This window comes from Acanthisitta chloris, unplaced genomic scaffold (genome assembly GCF_000695815.1).
Source record: "Acanthisitta chloris isolate BGI_N310 unplaced genomic scaffold, ASM69581v1 scaffold11172, whole genome shotgun sequence".
Classification (NCBI taxonomy): Eukaryota; Metazoa; Chordata; class Aves; order Passeriformes; family Acanthisittidae; genus Acanthisitta; species Acanthisitta chloris.
The window spans coordinates 1-12486 of NW_008662215.1; the positions used below are offsets into that span (position 1 = coordinate 1).

Below are 12486 nucleotides of genomic sequence, written 5' to 3' on the forward strand. Positions count from 1 at the left end.
GGGCCATCCAGCCAGTTCTTAACTCAGACTATTTATAAGTACAAAAAACATTTCTACCCTGAGAAAGTATTTCAACCATGTATTTGCTCATTTTGGGGTTGTGCTACCTTTAGTGGTTCTCAAACCCTCAGAGTTGGTGTAGCTTGTTTCTCTTCTCAATGTGAATTTATCCTCCTGCCTGGTCCTTTGGACTTACTGCAATGTCTGGGACACAGCAAAAAGCAGCAAGGAGAACCCAGCTCAGAGCCTGTGCTGCTTTTCCAGCAGTCTAAGGGGTTTCCACAAAGTTTCTTTCCAATTCTACTAGTTATGGAGAAATAATCCTCTACATCTATTACAGCAATTACTTTCAGAGGTACACATTTACTCTTTCACCCACACACTGTATTTGATTAGATTAAAACCTGGATCAATTTAAAGGGAGGCAGATGCAAACAAAATCCCTCTGTAATTTATCCTGTGATTCAGACCATTTCAACCCAGGGGATCTAAAGAACTGATGAGTGCTGTATTTCTAGTGATTTATTGGTTTTGTGATTCCTGCCTGGGTGAAATGTGGTTTGCAACAAAGAAAGAAGACAGGGAGCTCAAATCAGTCCATCTGTCACTGTTTGCATCCACAATAAATCTGGAATAAAACCTGGATGTAATTGAGTACCATCTCGATCTGTGAAGGTGTCTGTGCTCATAGACAGTTCATCACTGCCAATTTGACCACTGACTCCAGGCAGCTGTTGGAGCAGTGCAGCATCTTCTTGCTGGTCCTTCACTAGCTCTTTTGTCAGATTGAGAAACACCTATGGAGCAAGCAAACATGAAAGAATATTTGTCCAAATTACTCCATTTACCAAAACAATAACCAGAATCCACTCTCCTGCTTTTCGGCTGTAGTTAGTGCATTACAATGCTCCTTCCCTTCTTGCTCTGCAAGAGAAAGTCACCTTTTTTCCAGTATAACATTGTTGTTGTTCAAGTCCTTGTCACCTCCTGTCTCTCTTCTGCTGCAGCAGTAGAAACTTAAACCTTTGCAGCTGTCCCTGGACTTACCTTGTCCTAGTACTGCTTGCTATGTGACTAGTGAGTAGTTGTGAACAAGGCTGCACCTCAACTCAGGCCCTACAAAACTCTGCTCCTTCCACACTCACACAGTGGGCAGCACACAGAAGCTCTCTGCATGGCATCAGGCAAGAAACAAAGAGGGTTGTTTTCCTGGGATATTTTCCCCTCTAGCCTCTGACCACCCCAGCTACCCCCATGCTGGGAGTGTGCAGTCATGGCACCCAAGCTGCACCTGGTACATGATCTTTAACTTAGTCTTGCTGCCTTAGGAATACACCTTAAAAGCAAGAAAGAATTTCTGAGCAGAAATGCAACAATCTCCCTCCTTCTTTTCTGCAAGACAAGGGTCATCGCTGTTCATGATTTACTTTTGTTTCTCATGCAATTAAATGTGTTTATGGACCAGAAATTTCCCATGGCCAGAAAGGTGCCTGTTTCACTCTAAGATGCACCAGGTGACTCAGTTGCACAGTACAGCATCCACACTGAAGTCCATCATTTAGGTGGTTTCATAACTCCCTCCTGCTGACTGCATCTCCAGATGCATGGAAACCAGGAGAATAGTTCAGAGGGAAACACATCATTGCCCTCTCTGCTTAGTCTAACTCCAGTATACAGTTTTCTGGGTAAAACATCAAAAAGCTGTAAGCAAGGTGAGACAGTGGCACATTTTGTGCATTAGTGTATGTATAGATTTATGGATACATCTACACACTCACATGTTAGTGTTACCTAGTGAACAATCAAACCACTTCTTCCCTGCCTGAATCTCTCACATCCAAAATGTGCCACCATCTAAGTCCAGGAAGCAGAGCTACACCATGCTATGAAGTTCATCTCCATAACATGACATTAAATCCAGCAGATCCTGAGCACATACCTCTTCCACAGTCGTGTTTGAAATCCCATAGCAACCAAGGTGGAGATCATTCAAGCTGGTATCGAGGGCCCTGAGAAGAGCCTGGTAGGCCCCTGAGACCGTGGACTTGAAGGGAGGAAGCACATACACAAGCTCTCCGCCAATATCTTCCTTGAGATAAGCCTCTGGGAGATGGGACTGGATCAAGGAGGTCACTGCTGTGGTATCACACTCCTCTATCATGTTCTGAAAAAGGAGGAAAACACTTTGTGGTCAATGAGAGGGCTGTGAGGTCAAATTCCTCCTGCAAGACGTAGCCCAAATCCTGACCCAGAGCATAATCAGTAAGTGATCTCAGAGCAGGTACACAGCCAGTATTCCAAGGTAAATGTCCTCACTAGGCTCCCTCTGTCTATAGGGATTCAGATTGGGCTGAATCAACCACTTAGCACTAGCTAGAGAGTTTGTAGTACAACAGAGAAAAAGCCTGGCCACCAGATAGCTGTCACCTGAACCTGGCTGCCAGCACAAACACACCTTTCCCCCATGAAAAATGGGGCTTCCACATGGGTCTTTTTTCATTTGCTCACTCTACTGACAGCAGCTTGGAGAAGGGGCTGAGCTCTCATGGTATCTATGATCTATGTGCTGGAGCTACCAATAGACACTATGATGAGCAGAGTTCCCTACTCCTTGTAAGGAGAACATTTTGCCTCAGGCCAGACACTATGGATGGATTCTTTCCCTCTGCTTTATTCCTCTGAACTCCAGAGTTCACACCCTGCTCCCAGCTTTGCCTTTAGCCCTCAAGGAGACCCTGTTGCTTTTCCACAAAGCAATGCACCAACATTCCTGTTTTGGAGGGCCATGGAGGCTGGTCCAGTGGCCCTGCTGGAGAGCTTCCCTCTGCTTTGAGGAAAGCAAAAGCACAGGTTCTGTTAGCGTCTTTCATCTCACATCCAGATTCTCAATAGTTCTTTGGCACCACTATGTCCTTGGATCTATCACTCAGTTCCTGTCAGTATAGTTGTAAGTGCCTGCATCCTTCAGCAAGCCTTGACTGCCCCCTCGGAGATGGACCTGCCAAGAGCTCTAGCTCTAGGACCAATTAAAACACAGACCTTCTTTTTTGTGAGTGTCAGGTGGTATCCATCACCAAACGTTTCCTTGAGGTAGAAAGGTGAACCACAACACTTGAGCCCTCCATGCTCTAGGAAGGCAATTCGGTCACTCAGAACTTCTGCTTCATCCAAGTGATGTGTTGAGAGAATGATGGTTCTGCCTGGAAAACACAAAGCTGATGAGACAGGTGGAAGTTTTGCTGAATGAGGGGAGACAGAGCATCAGGTGAAAATCAACTGCATTTTTGGCAATTATCATTGAAATTGGAAGAACGGCAACATTAGAGAGAAGCTGAAAGTTACTGTATTGTAAATGGTGTGTTATGGTAAAGTTACTTTTCAAATGACACTGGATTTACAGAAACCAACCAGAATGCACCCTGTAGATCTGCAAAATCCCAGTCTCCCACAATTCTTTCTCTGTGGCCCCCAAAACCCACAGTTCAAAGCCACTGATAGCATATTTGCAACAGCAACACAAGATCCCCTTTGCCACTGAGCAGCATCTCCTTTAATCATGATACCTTTTTTATTCTTGGAGATAATTTCCCAAATACTCCTCCTAGAGCATGGATCCACTCCTGTGGTTGGTTCATCAAGTATCACCACCCTTGATCCACCCAGGAGAGCAATAGCTATAGATAACTTCCTCTTCATCCCCCCAGACAGGGCGCCAGCTAGCTTGTGACGATGGCTGTACAGTCCAGTCTCCTTCAAAGTCCTTGAAAACAAAGGAAAAACAACCCCCAAAGGTTGTCCTTCAGGCATCTTTTAAAAGCAGAGAATCTGAAAGTACCCAAAAAAAACATAACTGCAAATGAAAAACTGCTCAAGTATGGACTGCTCTACTGAATGGTCACAGTGCAAGGAGACAAGTCACCCTGTAGCTCAGTCATTGGGATTTTAATTTAATACATTTTTTAGGATGTTTTCAAAGTTTCCATCTGACAAGCCAAGGTTAAAGGCTTAACCCCATCAACTGAGACATCAAGATCCAAACTCCCTGGGATGTTTTGGCTGCTTCACTTCTCCACAGAACCAATAAAGCTAACACCATTTTTCTGACTGGCTGATTAAATCTCTTTCTGGGGAAAACTGTAAAGCAGCAAGGACTAGACCCTAAATTTATCTCCAAAGAATTGCCACAGAAGCTTGTAAACCCCCTGAAGAAGAGACATTGGTTTCTTATAGCCACAGGTATCAATATGTTCCTCTAGTCAGACCAAAGCATCATTTGAACCTTATGCTGGATCTGCAACACTCCTCAGATCCATTCATTTGAGCCTTGCAGTGGCACTGGGACTGCCACACAAAAATTTTGACACCCTCTCTCCCTTCTCCAACCCTGCTAATTTTATACCTCTTCACTTCTTGGTAGAGCTCCTGTTTAGTCCAGTGAGGGACTTTGATGTACCCATAGAGCAGCAGGTGTTCCTTTGTAGTGAGGTAGTTAAAGAGCACGTTGTGCTGCATACACACCCCCATGTTCTTCCTGATAACCTCCTGGTCAGTCCTGATGTCTTTGCCATATACAAAGATAGTACCTGATGACGTGGGGAACAATCCAGTCAAAATAGATCTGAAGGAAAAATAAATAGAAAGGGAAGTTGGAAAAAGGTGAAAGCCATAGGTCATTTTTTCACATGGTCCTGTACCTGTCATTAATGTTTCCTTGTATCACCATCACATTCCTTCCAGCCACAGACTATCACCCACTGCGTTGTCTGCTGCTCAACCATGATCACAGACCCAGAGCCAATTAACATCCATGGACATCCTCATACTCCTCTGTAGGAACTCAAGGGCAAGCACCAAGCTCACACACTGAACCCTGGCTACTTTTCACATGTACTTCTATCTTCTTCAGCCTTCCTCTCCCTAAGTCAGACCACTGCACATTCCACACACCAATACTCACACATACCCTCGACTTCCAGTTTAATTACAGGGGAATCATATAATGCAGTTACACTTCATGCTTTGGGGTTTGCCTGAAAGCCACCTCTTCATCTTACTTACTACACCAGAGCATAGAGACCTGATTTCACTGCCATTATTAATGAGAAATAGGAGAGGACTTCTGGAAGAGGCATCTCACAGTGGGCAGCAAATTCATCTAGTTCAGGCAAGTAATTACCCACTGAGCGATAGCCAACAGACCTGAGTCAAACACCCTCTGCTCAGAATAGCTACTTCCACATTGCAGCTCATTTTTGGTGCTGTCCTGCAGGCACTAGAGGGAGAAGATGTGTCTCAGACTGCCCTTCACCTTTGCAGAGCTTCTCTCTCTCCTGAGACTTTTAGCCATCATTAAAAAGCAGTAAATTTTGACCTTACTCACAATTTGAAGCCTGAAGTTTCAAGAAGGTTTTATACTTCTCTGCTCATCACCTTTGCCTACACTTTGCGAACAGGATATGAGATGAATTGATAATAAACTGAGATGAAGCACACATCTGTCTTACTGGTTTTGGCTCTTCTGAGGCTTCTATTTATCAGCTTAATGTTGCTTTCAGAGATATGCACATATATATTAGTGGAGAAATCAAGTTCTACAGGTCTGGTTTAGTGCTGTTATCTAACAAGTCAAATAATAATTTATGAGCAGCAAGGCTGAAAGGCCAACATATTAATCCCCTTCCATTCCAGCCCAGCCAACACATGAGTCTGCACAGCTGAAGTACATATTTATTAAGTTTTCTTGGTAATATCACTTTGCCTTTGGTGTATGCACAAGCTACCCACAGCTTCCACAGCTACCTAACCCCAGGCACCAAAGTGCCATGGAACAAAATACCTGAACAGTTGCTGTGCTGTGTATTACAGATATCCTAGCAGATTAAAAAGTGTGTTCCTAAGCGGAAAAGAGTCTTTCATTCTAACAGATGAAGGAACTCCCGAGGTCATCCATGAGCAAGGTAAAACTACATGAGAGATTTGGCCTAATAAAGTATCTTACTCAGTTTCCCATTGCTGCACAGCCCCACTTGCTCTCTCCTTCACCCAATCATGCCCAACAGTACAAAAAAGAGCCACTTTCAAGGATACGCACATGGTTGTAGTTTTCCCAGCTCCATTGTGTCCCAGCAGGGAAGTGATATTCCCTTCATAGAAGTTGAGGCTGAGGTTGTCCACTGCAGCTTTGGATCCATAAACCTTTGTTATGCCATGGAGGGAGACTCCCAAGGTGAGATCAGTGGGCTCTGGTTCCACGTGAGGATGGGGGGCACCTTTGACACCAAAGAGAAGGGTCAGAGGACAGTTCCTGCAGTGCAGCAGGGGTTTGTGCTACTTTTCTCACCCCAGAGATAAGCAGGACTTTTGAAACCAAAATGCAGCAAAGGTAGGTGCCTTTCAGCAGAGAACATGTCACAGGATCTGTATAATTTTGAGTTCTCTGGGATTTCGCCTTTTTACTTCTACAGCTTCTAATAACTCCTGACAAAAGGCATTAATCACTTCTGAAAAGGTCTCATATTTAGGTGTTTCAGAGCACCTCGCTTAATTTATACTAAGCAAGCACAGAAAATTAGAGGACATACAGCAAAACTACTGAGTTATTTTCAGTTGGGTAGAACCAGCAAGCTTTTCTGTGTGATCTCACAATATTTTACAGGCTAAATATTCAAAGAGATGAACAAAAAGCACACAGCCCCTCCCTTTGCCAAGTGGAAACCTGTATTTGCTTAAACAAACACAAGTGTATTTCTATATGGAGCATTGTAGACTGAGAGATATGCATGTAAGGCACCTGTCCAACTGTAACATACACAAATATGTATGTGAAAACCTGTACTGGATCACCACAGAAAACAGGAAGAACAGGAGTAACTTAAAAGCCAAATCTCCATTCATGTAAGTATCTACCTTCAATTTTTCCCATGCTACAAAATAAGGATCAACAGATAAATGTGATTTCTGAGTATGTTTTATGAGCCTCCCTACAACTTTGGCTTTGTTTATCTAAAACACAAGTTATTATTGCTACTCCATCTAGTATCCACATACATATCTTATTGTTGAGGGTGACTTCTTTCCTTAACATCAGCTTGGAGAAGAGAAAGCCTCTTTGTTTCTCATTCCAGAAGGGAAGGTAGCCGTTGTATTCGATCCAGTAAGATGGAAGCAATGGGAAATACCAGGGAGCAGCCATGCCATATCTACCTGCAGAAAGAGGAGTCTCATTCAGGTATGTATCACTATTGGGGTTCACTCAAAATAGCCAAAATAACCTGCACAGTGATCTCTACCCTCTTGATGTGCTTCTGTACCACTGATACTTGGTACAGAGTCTGCCTGACTGGCACAATAGGAAGCACTCACTAATTTGTTATTCTGAGTGACTCCATAGCTGGAGGGCAGGAGTACTTTACATTTTCCACAGGGTGGATTTCCGTATGCCAGTGGACTGCTTCATTAGGTGGGGAAGAAAAGCAAAAGACAAATGTACTGGGTCTTGCCCAAGGCAGGAATTACTTTTTGAAATCAAATGATGTAAGTAACACAACTCAAAATCACTGAGCTGACAAATGCAGGCTAACATGCTCTGTTCTCATTCTCACCCACCAGACTGCAAACACATCCTCCTGTGTCCTTTGCTTCAAGCTTCTTCAGGAGACCCACCTACCCATGTGATAACCCTAACTCTCCCTTGCTCTGCTCTGCCTCAGTGTCATTAATACACTCAGACATCCACAAAGTCATCATCCCTTTGATCTCAAATGGAGGTATCCTGTGTGCGCAGACTGTCTCACTGCCTGAACCACTGGACAAGAGGGCACAGACTCAAGCTCTGCCAGGGGAGGTTTAGGTTGGATATTAGCAAGAAAGTTTTTGTGGAGAGAGTAATCAGGTGTTGGAATGGGCTGCCCAGGGAGGTGGTGGATTCACCATCTCTGGAGGTTTTCAAGATGAGACTGGATGTGGCACTTAGTGCCATGGTCTAGGAACCACGGTAGGGGTGGATTCAATGATCTTGGAGGTCTTTTCCAACCCGGTTGATCCTATGATTCTATGAATCAGTCAGTGCTGTGTTCACCATTTGACAAAAGAGATGGTACAGCACCACCTTCAATGCTTTGTGTCCTTACCTGGGAAAACATTCCTTATATACCAGCCCAGGATGAAGTAAATGAAGGAGTCTATCAGAATGAGCCAGCACATCCAGCCAAAGGAAGTGTTGTCTCCAATCATTGGGGACTTATACATGTTGTCCCACTGCAGACCTTCAGAAAGGAATTGAGAAATGCAATCAGAATTCATATTAGCCAGTGAAACATCACCACCATGGGAGCTCAAAGCCTAGTTTTGCTTGCAATGAACATACCTATGCCCTGCGCCTCGTAGCGAGCAATGTATTGACTTGCATAACTGAATGCAGTTGGAGACAACAGGCTCTGGGGAATAAACAAAGTTGAAAACAAAAAACTTATTAATTAGTCTCAAAGAGAAATCAAGTCAGTCAATCAATCAGGTACCTCATTGGCTGGGTCTAATAGCCACAAAAATGAGCAGGTTTTTTTTCCAACAGTCACAAAGAGCACTGGACTGGGCAGTGCTGCTGGTGACAGGCTGTAATGCCTCCTTAGACACTTTCTTTTGCTTCCCTACCCAGGACTCAACTCCTTCCTCATACAGGGCTTTATTTTAGGCTTTTGAAATACAGCAGTGCTTGAGAATTACCTCCTAGTGCCATGTGGCTAATTATTTTACCATTTGCATTAATAGATGTCCTTTCCTGAATCCGGGACTCAAAGAAAAAAGTCTGCTTTCTGGAACCTAATGCCTGCCTGTTCTGACCCTTGGTAGGAAACAAGGCTGTACATCGACTTCCATAGCTAGGAATTTGAGATACATGAAACTAAAGAATGAGTAGAGCCAGAACTGAGCAGAGCCAGCTCTGCTACCTAAATCCCTTACTGACACAGCCTCCTTTCTCATGGTCGCTGAAAGTAGTCCAATTTGCTCTGCAATTCCAAAGGGCAAATATGTAGCTCAGACTACTGTGATCCAGCTGGCAGGTGTGAACTCACTAAAATTGCACAAGTGGTGCTTTCAGTCACGGGACACAACTAATTCCAGGCCTCCCTCAAACAGGCCATGGCCAACACTCTTGTTGCATCTGTCAACACCCACTGAAGGAGCCCAGAAAGGCACCAAACTCACGGATATTTGGGATACCAGCTATAATAACAGCTCATGTTTACTGAAGGCAAGTGTCTGCCTCCACACACATGGTCCCTGTTACAGAAAAGCATAACTTACCAGTAGGCTCTTCACAGAGAAGCTCAAGTGATTCTCTATGACAAGCAACACGATGAAGGGGAAGAAGGTGAGGATATACACGAGACTGCCCACCAAGGCTGCTATGTTGGTGTTATTGAAGAAAACACTGATGAAGTAGCTCATGGCTATGATGGACAGGCTGTAGTCCATCAGGTACAGGAAGAGGAGCACTGTGTTTGTTTTGGGAAGGATGTCACCCACTTTCAGAACAGTAATGAGGAAGGTGACAGTAATCAGAAGGAAGATGGCACACTCTATGAACCAGGCAATGAAATGGCTGCTGGCATTAACACCCATCATCTTCATGTACTGTGGAGAGACAGGTGAAAATAACAATCATAAATGATATTTGAGAGAAATTAAGAGACCTTTCAGCTGATATTGAATGACTTCTTTTTCCAGCTCCTGGACTGGGCATGCAACCAGACCATGCTGTTTCATAGCATGGCATACTGCATGTTGCTATGCAGGGAGGAGCCACACACTCACATTTCTGAATGCCAGAGGTTTGCAAAGCAGACTATTGCAAAAGAACAGGACAGACAGGATCTGCAAGTATCAGGTGTCGAAGCTCACATGCTCCAAAGCAGCTTCTGGACTTAGATTTGTAACTTTTCTAAAGCATTACAGTTACTTTTTAAAAATAATGATAATTGATTTGGTGGCTCAAGCGTAAAAGCTCTTAAGTGTCTTTGAAACCAAACCATTTCTCACACAACCCCAAGTCAACAAATAATAGCTAAATTACCATGGTTACAAGGAAGCAATATTCATTTATTAATTACTTAGCTGATGATCAAGTCCCCAAGACTAATATTAAACTGCAAATGTGTATGGATAAATTCAAAAGAAACTACAGGTGCTGGTGTGTTCTTGGAGATTATTACACAGCTAAAAAGAATACTGGTTCTTAGAGACAGTGACAATGGTTCCCTAGGGTAAGGGGCTGCCAGGTAGCTACTGGGATTCACTGATTTTCCATCCCATGACCAGGTCACAGAGTGGCCTTTCTTGGAAATGGTTTTGTTTCCATGGTGTTGGATAAATACCAAATCTGCTTGAGCTTTTGTTGCTTGCTGAAGCTTAGTTTGACACAAGTTCTTTGCTGCTCATCTCTGTTGACAGTGATCACACTGAAAACCCAAGTTAATTTAATAAATTCCCTGTGTCTCAATGTCATTTCTTTTCCAAAAGGCAACCTGAATGAAGAACTTCATTTCAGAGGAGCTGATGTAATATGTAGTACCTTATGAAATATTAAGTATAATAACTTCAAGGATAAGAAATAAGTCACTCTTCATGTCTTTGTCCCCAGTAGGTATGACTCAAAGTCAATTTTTAGAGAGCTCTAAATCTTCAGAAAACTTGTAATTTTGTGAGATCCCCATGTTTCCAGTGTTCAGAACTGCAAAGCAATATTCCTCCCACTTGAAGGGCAAACACCCAGCATTTCTATGGCTTTGAGCTTGGTTACAATGTCAAAATCCAAACACTGCAGGTCAAACAATAGGTATGGGGAATATTTTGCTTAATGCTTGTTTTGCTCCATTTAATATTGCACGAGGCACACTAGCCACTAATAAGGAAAATCTGTTTATAATTTTGTACGCCCCAGAAAGTTTCACTGTACCTCATAAAGCCTCAGATCCTTCTCTTGAACAAGTGTTTTAACAAAATCAGCTATAAACAGCACCCAGGCAGCCATCAGAGCAAATGGAAGAGAGTAGGTCACGCTGGTTAAGAACCTGTAAAAGGCAAATGCAAGCTTTAGCTGAATGCAAAATGTTCTGGGGATTAAGGCTTTAGACAGAATATGTTTTTCAGAACAATACTTTGGCACAGGGAAAGACATGCCTATATTTCAAAACGTGGAGTATAATTAATAATTATCAAAAAAACCCCAAGACTCTTTTGCCATTGCATTGGATTTTCTAGTCATGAAACTCCTGACTGCTCAAAGTCTTTTTTTTTTTTTTGCATTACAGAGGGAAGGGGTGAAGGGCAGCACGAGTCCTGTGAGGAGAGGCTGAGGGAGCTGGGGGTGTTCTGTCTGGAGAAGAGGAGGCTCAGGGGAGACCTTATCACCCTCTCCAACTCCCTGAAAGGAGGTTGGAGTCAGGTGGGGGTTGGTCTCTTCTCCCAGGCAACCAGCAGGAGGACAAGAGGGCACAGACTCAAGCTCTGCCAGGGGAGGTTTAGGTTGGATATTAGGAAGAGATTTTTTACGGAGGGAGTGATGAGGCATTGGAATGTGCTGCCCAGGGAGGTGGTGGATTCACCATCCTGGGAGGTTTTGAATATGGGACTGGATGTGGCACTTAGTGCCATGGTCTAGTAACCACGGTAGGGTTGGATTCAATGATATTGGAGGTCTTTTCCAACTCAGTTGATTCTGTAATTTGCCAATTCATTCTGGAAGTTGTGCTCAGCAGCACCACTGGCAGGAGCAGGAAGGGCTGTGGGCAATGGTATCTCCTGGCTCTCTGATGGGGCCACATCCCATCTGGAAACATCACAGCAACCAGCCATAATTCCAAGTTCTGTTCATCGATATAATGGCCAAATTCATCAGGCCGTATTTCCTGGCACTGCAGTCCAGATATAGGTGCTTCTCTTCAGATTGTCTGTCCTACTAGCCCACAGGACAGATATTGTGGATCCAAGTCACACTGGCTCCTCACTTTAATTAAAACCTTCTTCCAGTGCCATATGTGTGCAGAAAAAACCCAGTGGCCAACACTAAATTTCTCCTTTTGTGATGGAAAGCAAGTTTTTATAGCAGAAGATTCCTTTCATTGCATCTGCAGGGCTTATGCTTTCCCCCTTCATTTCTAAACCTGGCTTCAAAAACATAATCAGTATAACTCCTGGGAAAAGTTTAATGTACAATAACAGTAAGAAATTAATATGATTACATCTGTTTCTATTTCTTTTCTACCTGTAAAGATGAAAATTTCCTGTAAACCAATGCTCCCTGAAATGTTTCCATGCAAATGAAGCCTTATTCATAAAGAACCATGAAATGGCATTTCAGTAGCTCTACTGGCTCTTTATTGTTTGGGGGTGTTTTTTTGCTACCACCTTGTGCATGATCTCTAGGCTATTAAAAATTCAGCATTTTCCAACACCTTCTGTGTACTGATATATGTATATTCCCTCCTT

At 43.4% G+C, this 12486-nt stretch overlaps 1 protein-coding gene across 1 annotated transcript in view; it reads right to left on the reverse strand.

The window, feature by feature from the left end:
- Positions 1–658: 658 nt before the first annotated feature.
- Positions 659–12486, reverse strand: part of LOC103798267 (ATP-binding cassette sub-family A member 12-like) — a gene marked incomplete at both ends in the record, with an annotated part of 25100 nt that continues 13272 nt past the window's right edge. The window contains 11 exons of the mRNA XM_009070520.1: positions 659–797; positions 1940–2164; positions 3040–3200; positions 3564–3760; positions 4400–4618; positions 6092–6269; positions 7048–7203; positions 8130–8264; positions 8366–8435; positions 9304–9633; positions 10955–11069. Of these exons, the coding sequence (XP_009068768.1) occupies positions 659–797; positions 1940–2164; positions 3040–3200; positions 3564–3760; positions 4400–4618; positions 6092–6269; positions 7048–7203; positions 8130–8264; positions 8366–8435; positions 9304–9633; positions 10955–11069 (1925 nt within the window). The remainder of the gene's footprint in view (positions 798–1939; positions 2165–3039; positions 3201–3563; positions 3761–4399; positions 4619–6091; positions 6270–7047; positions 7204–8129; positions 8265–8365; positions 8436–9303; positions 9634–10954; positions 11070–12486) is intronic.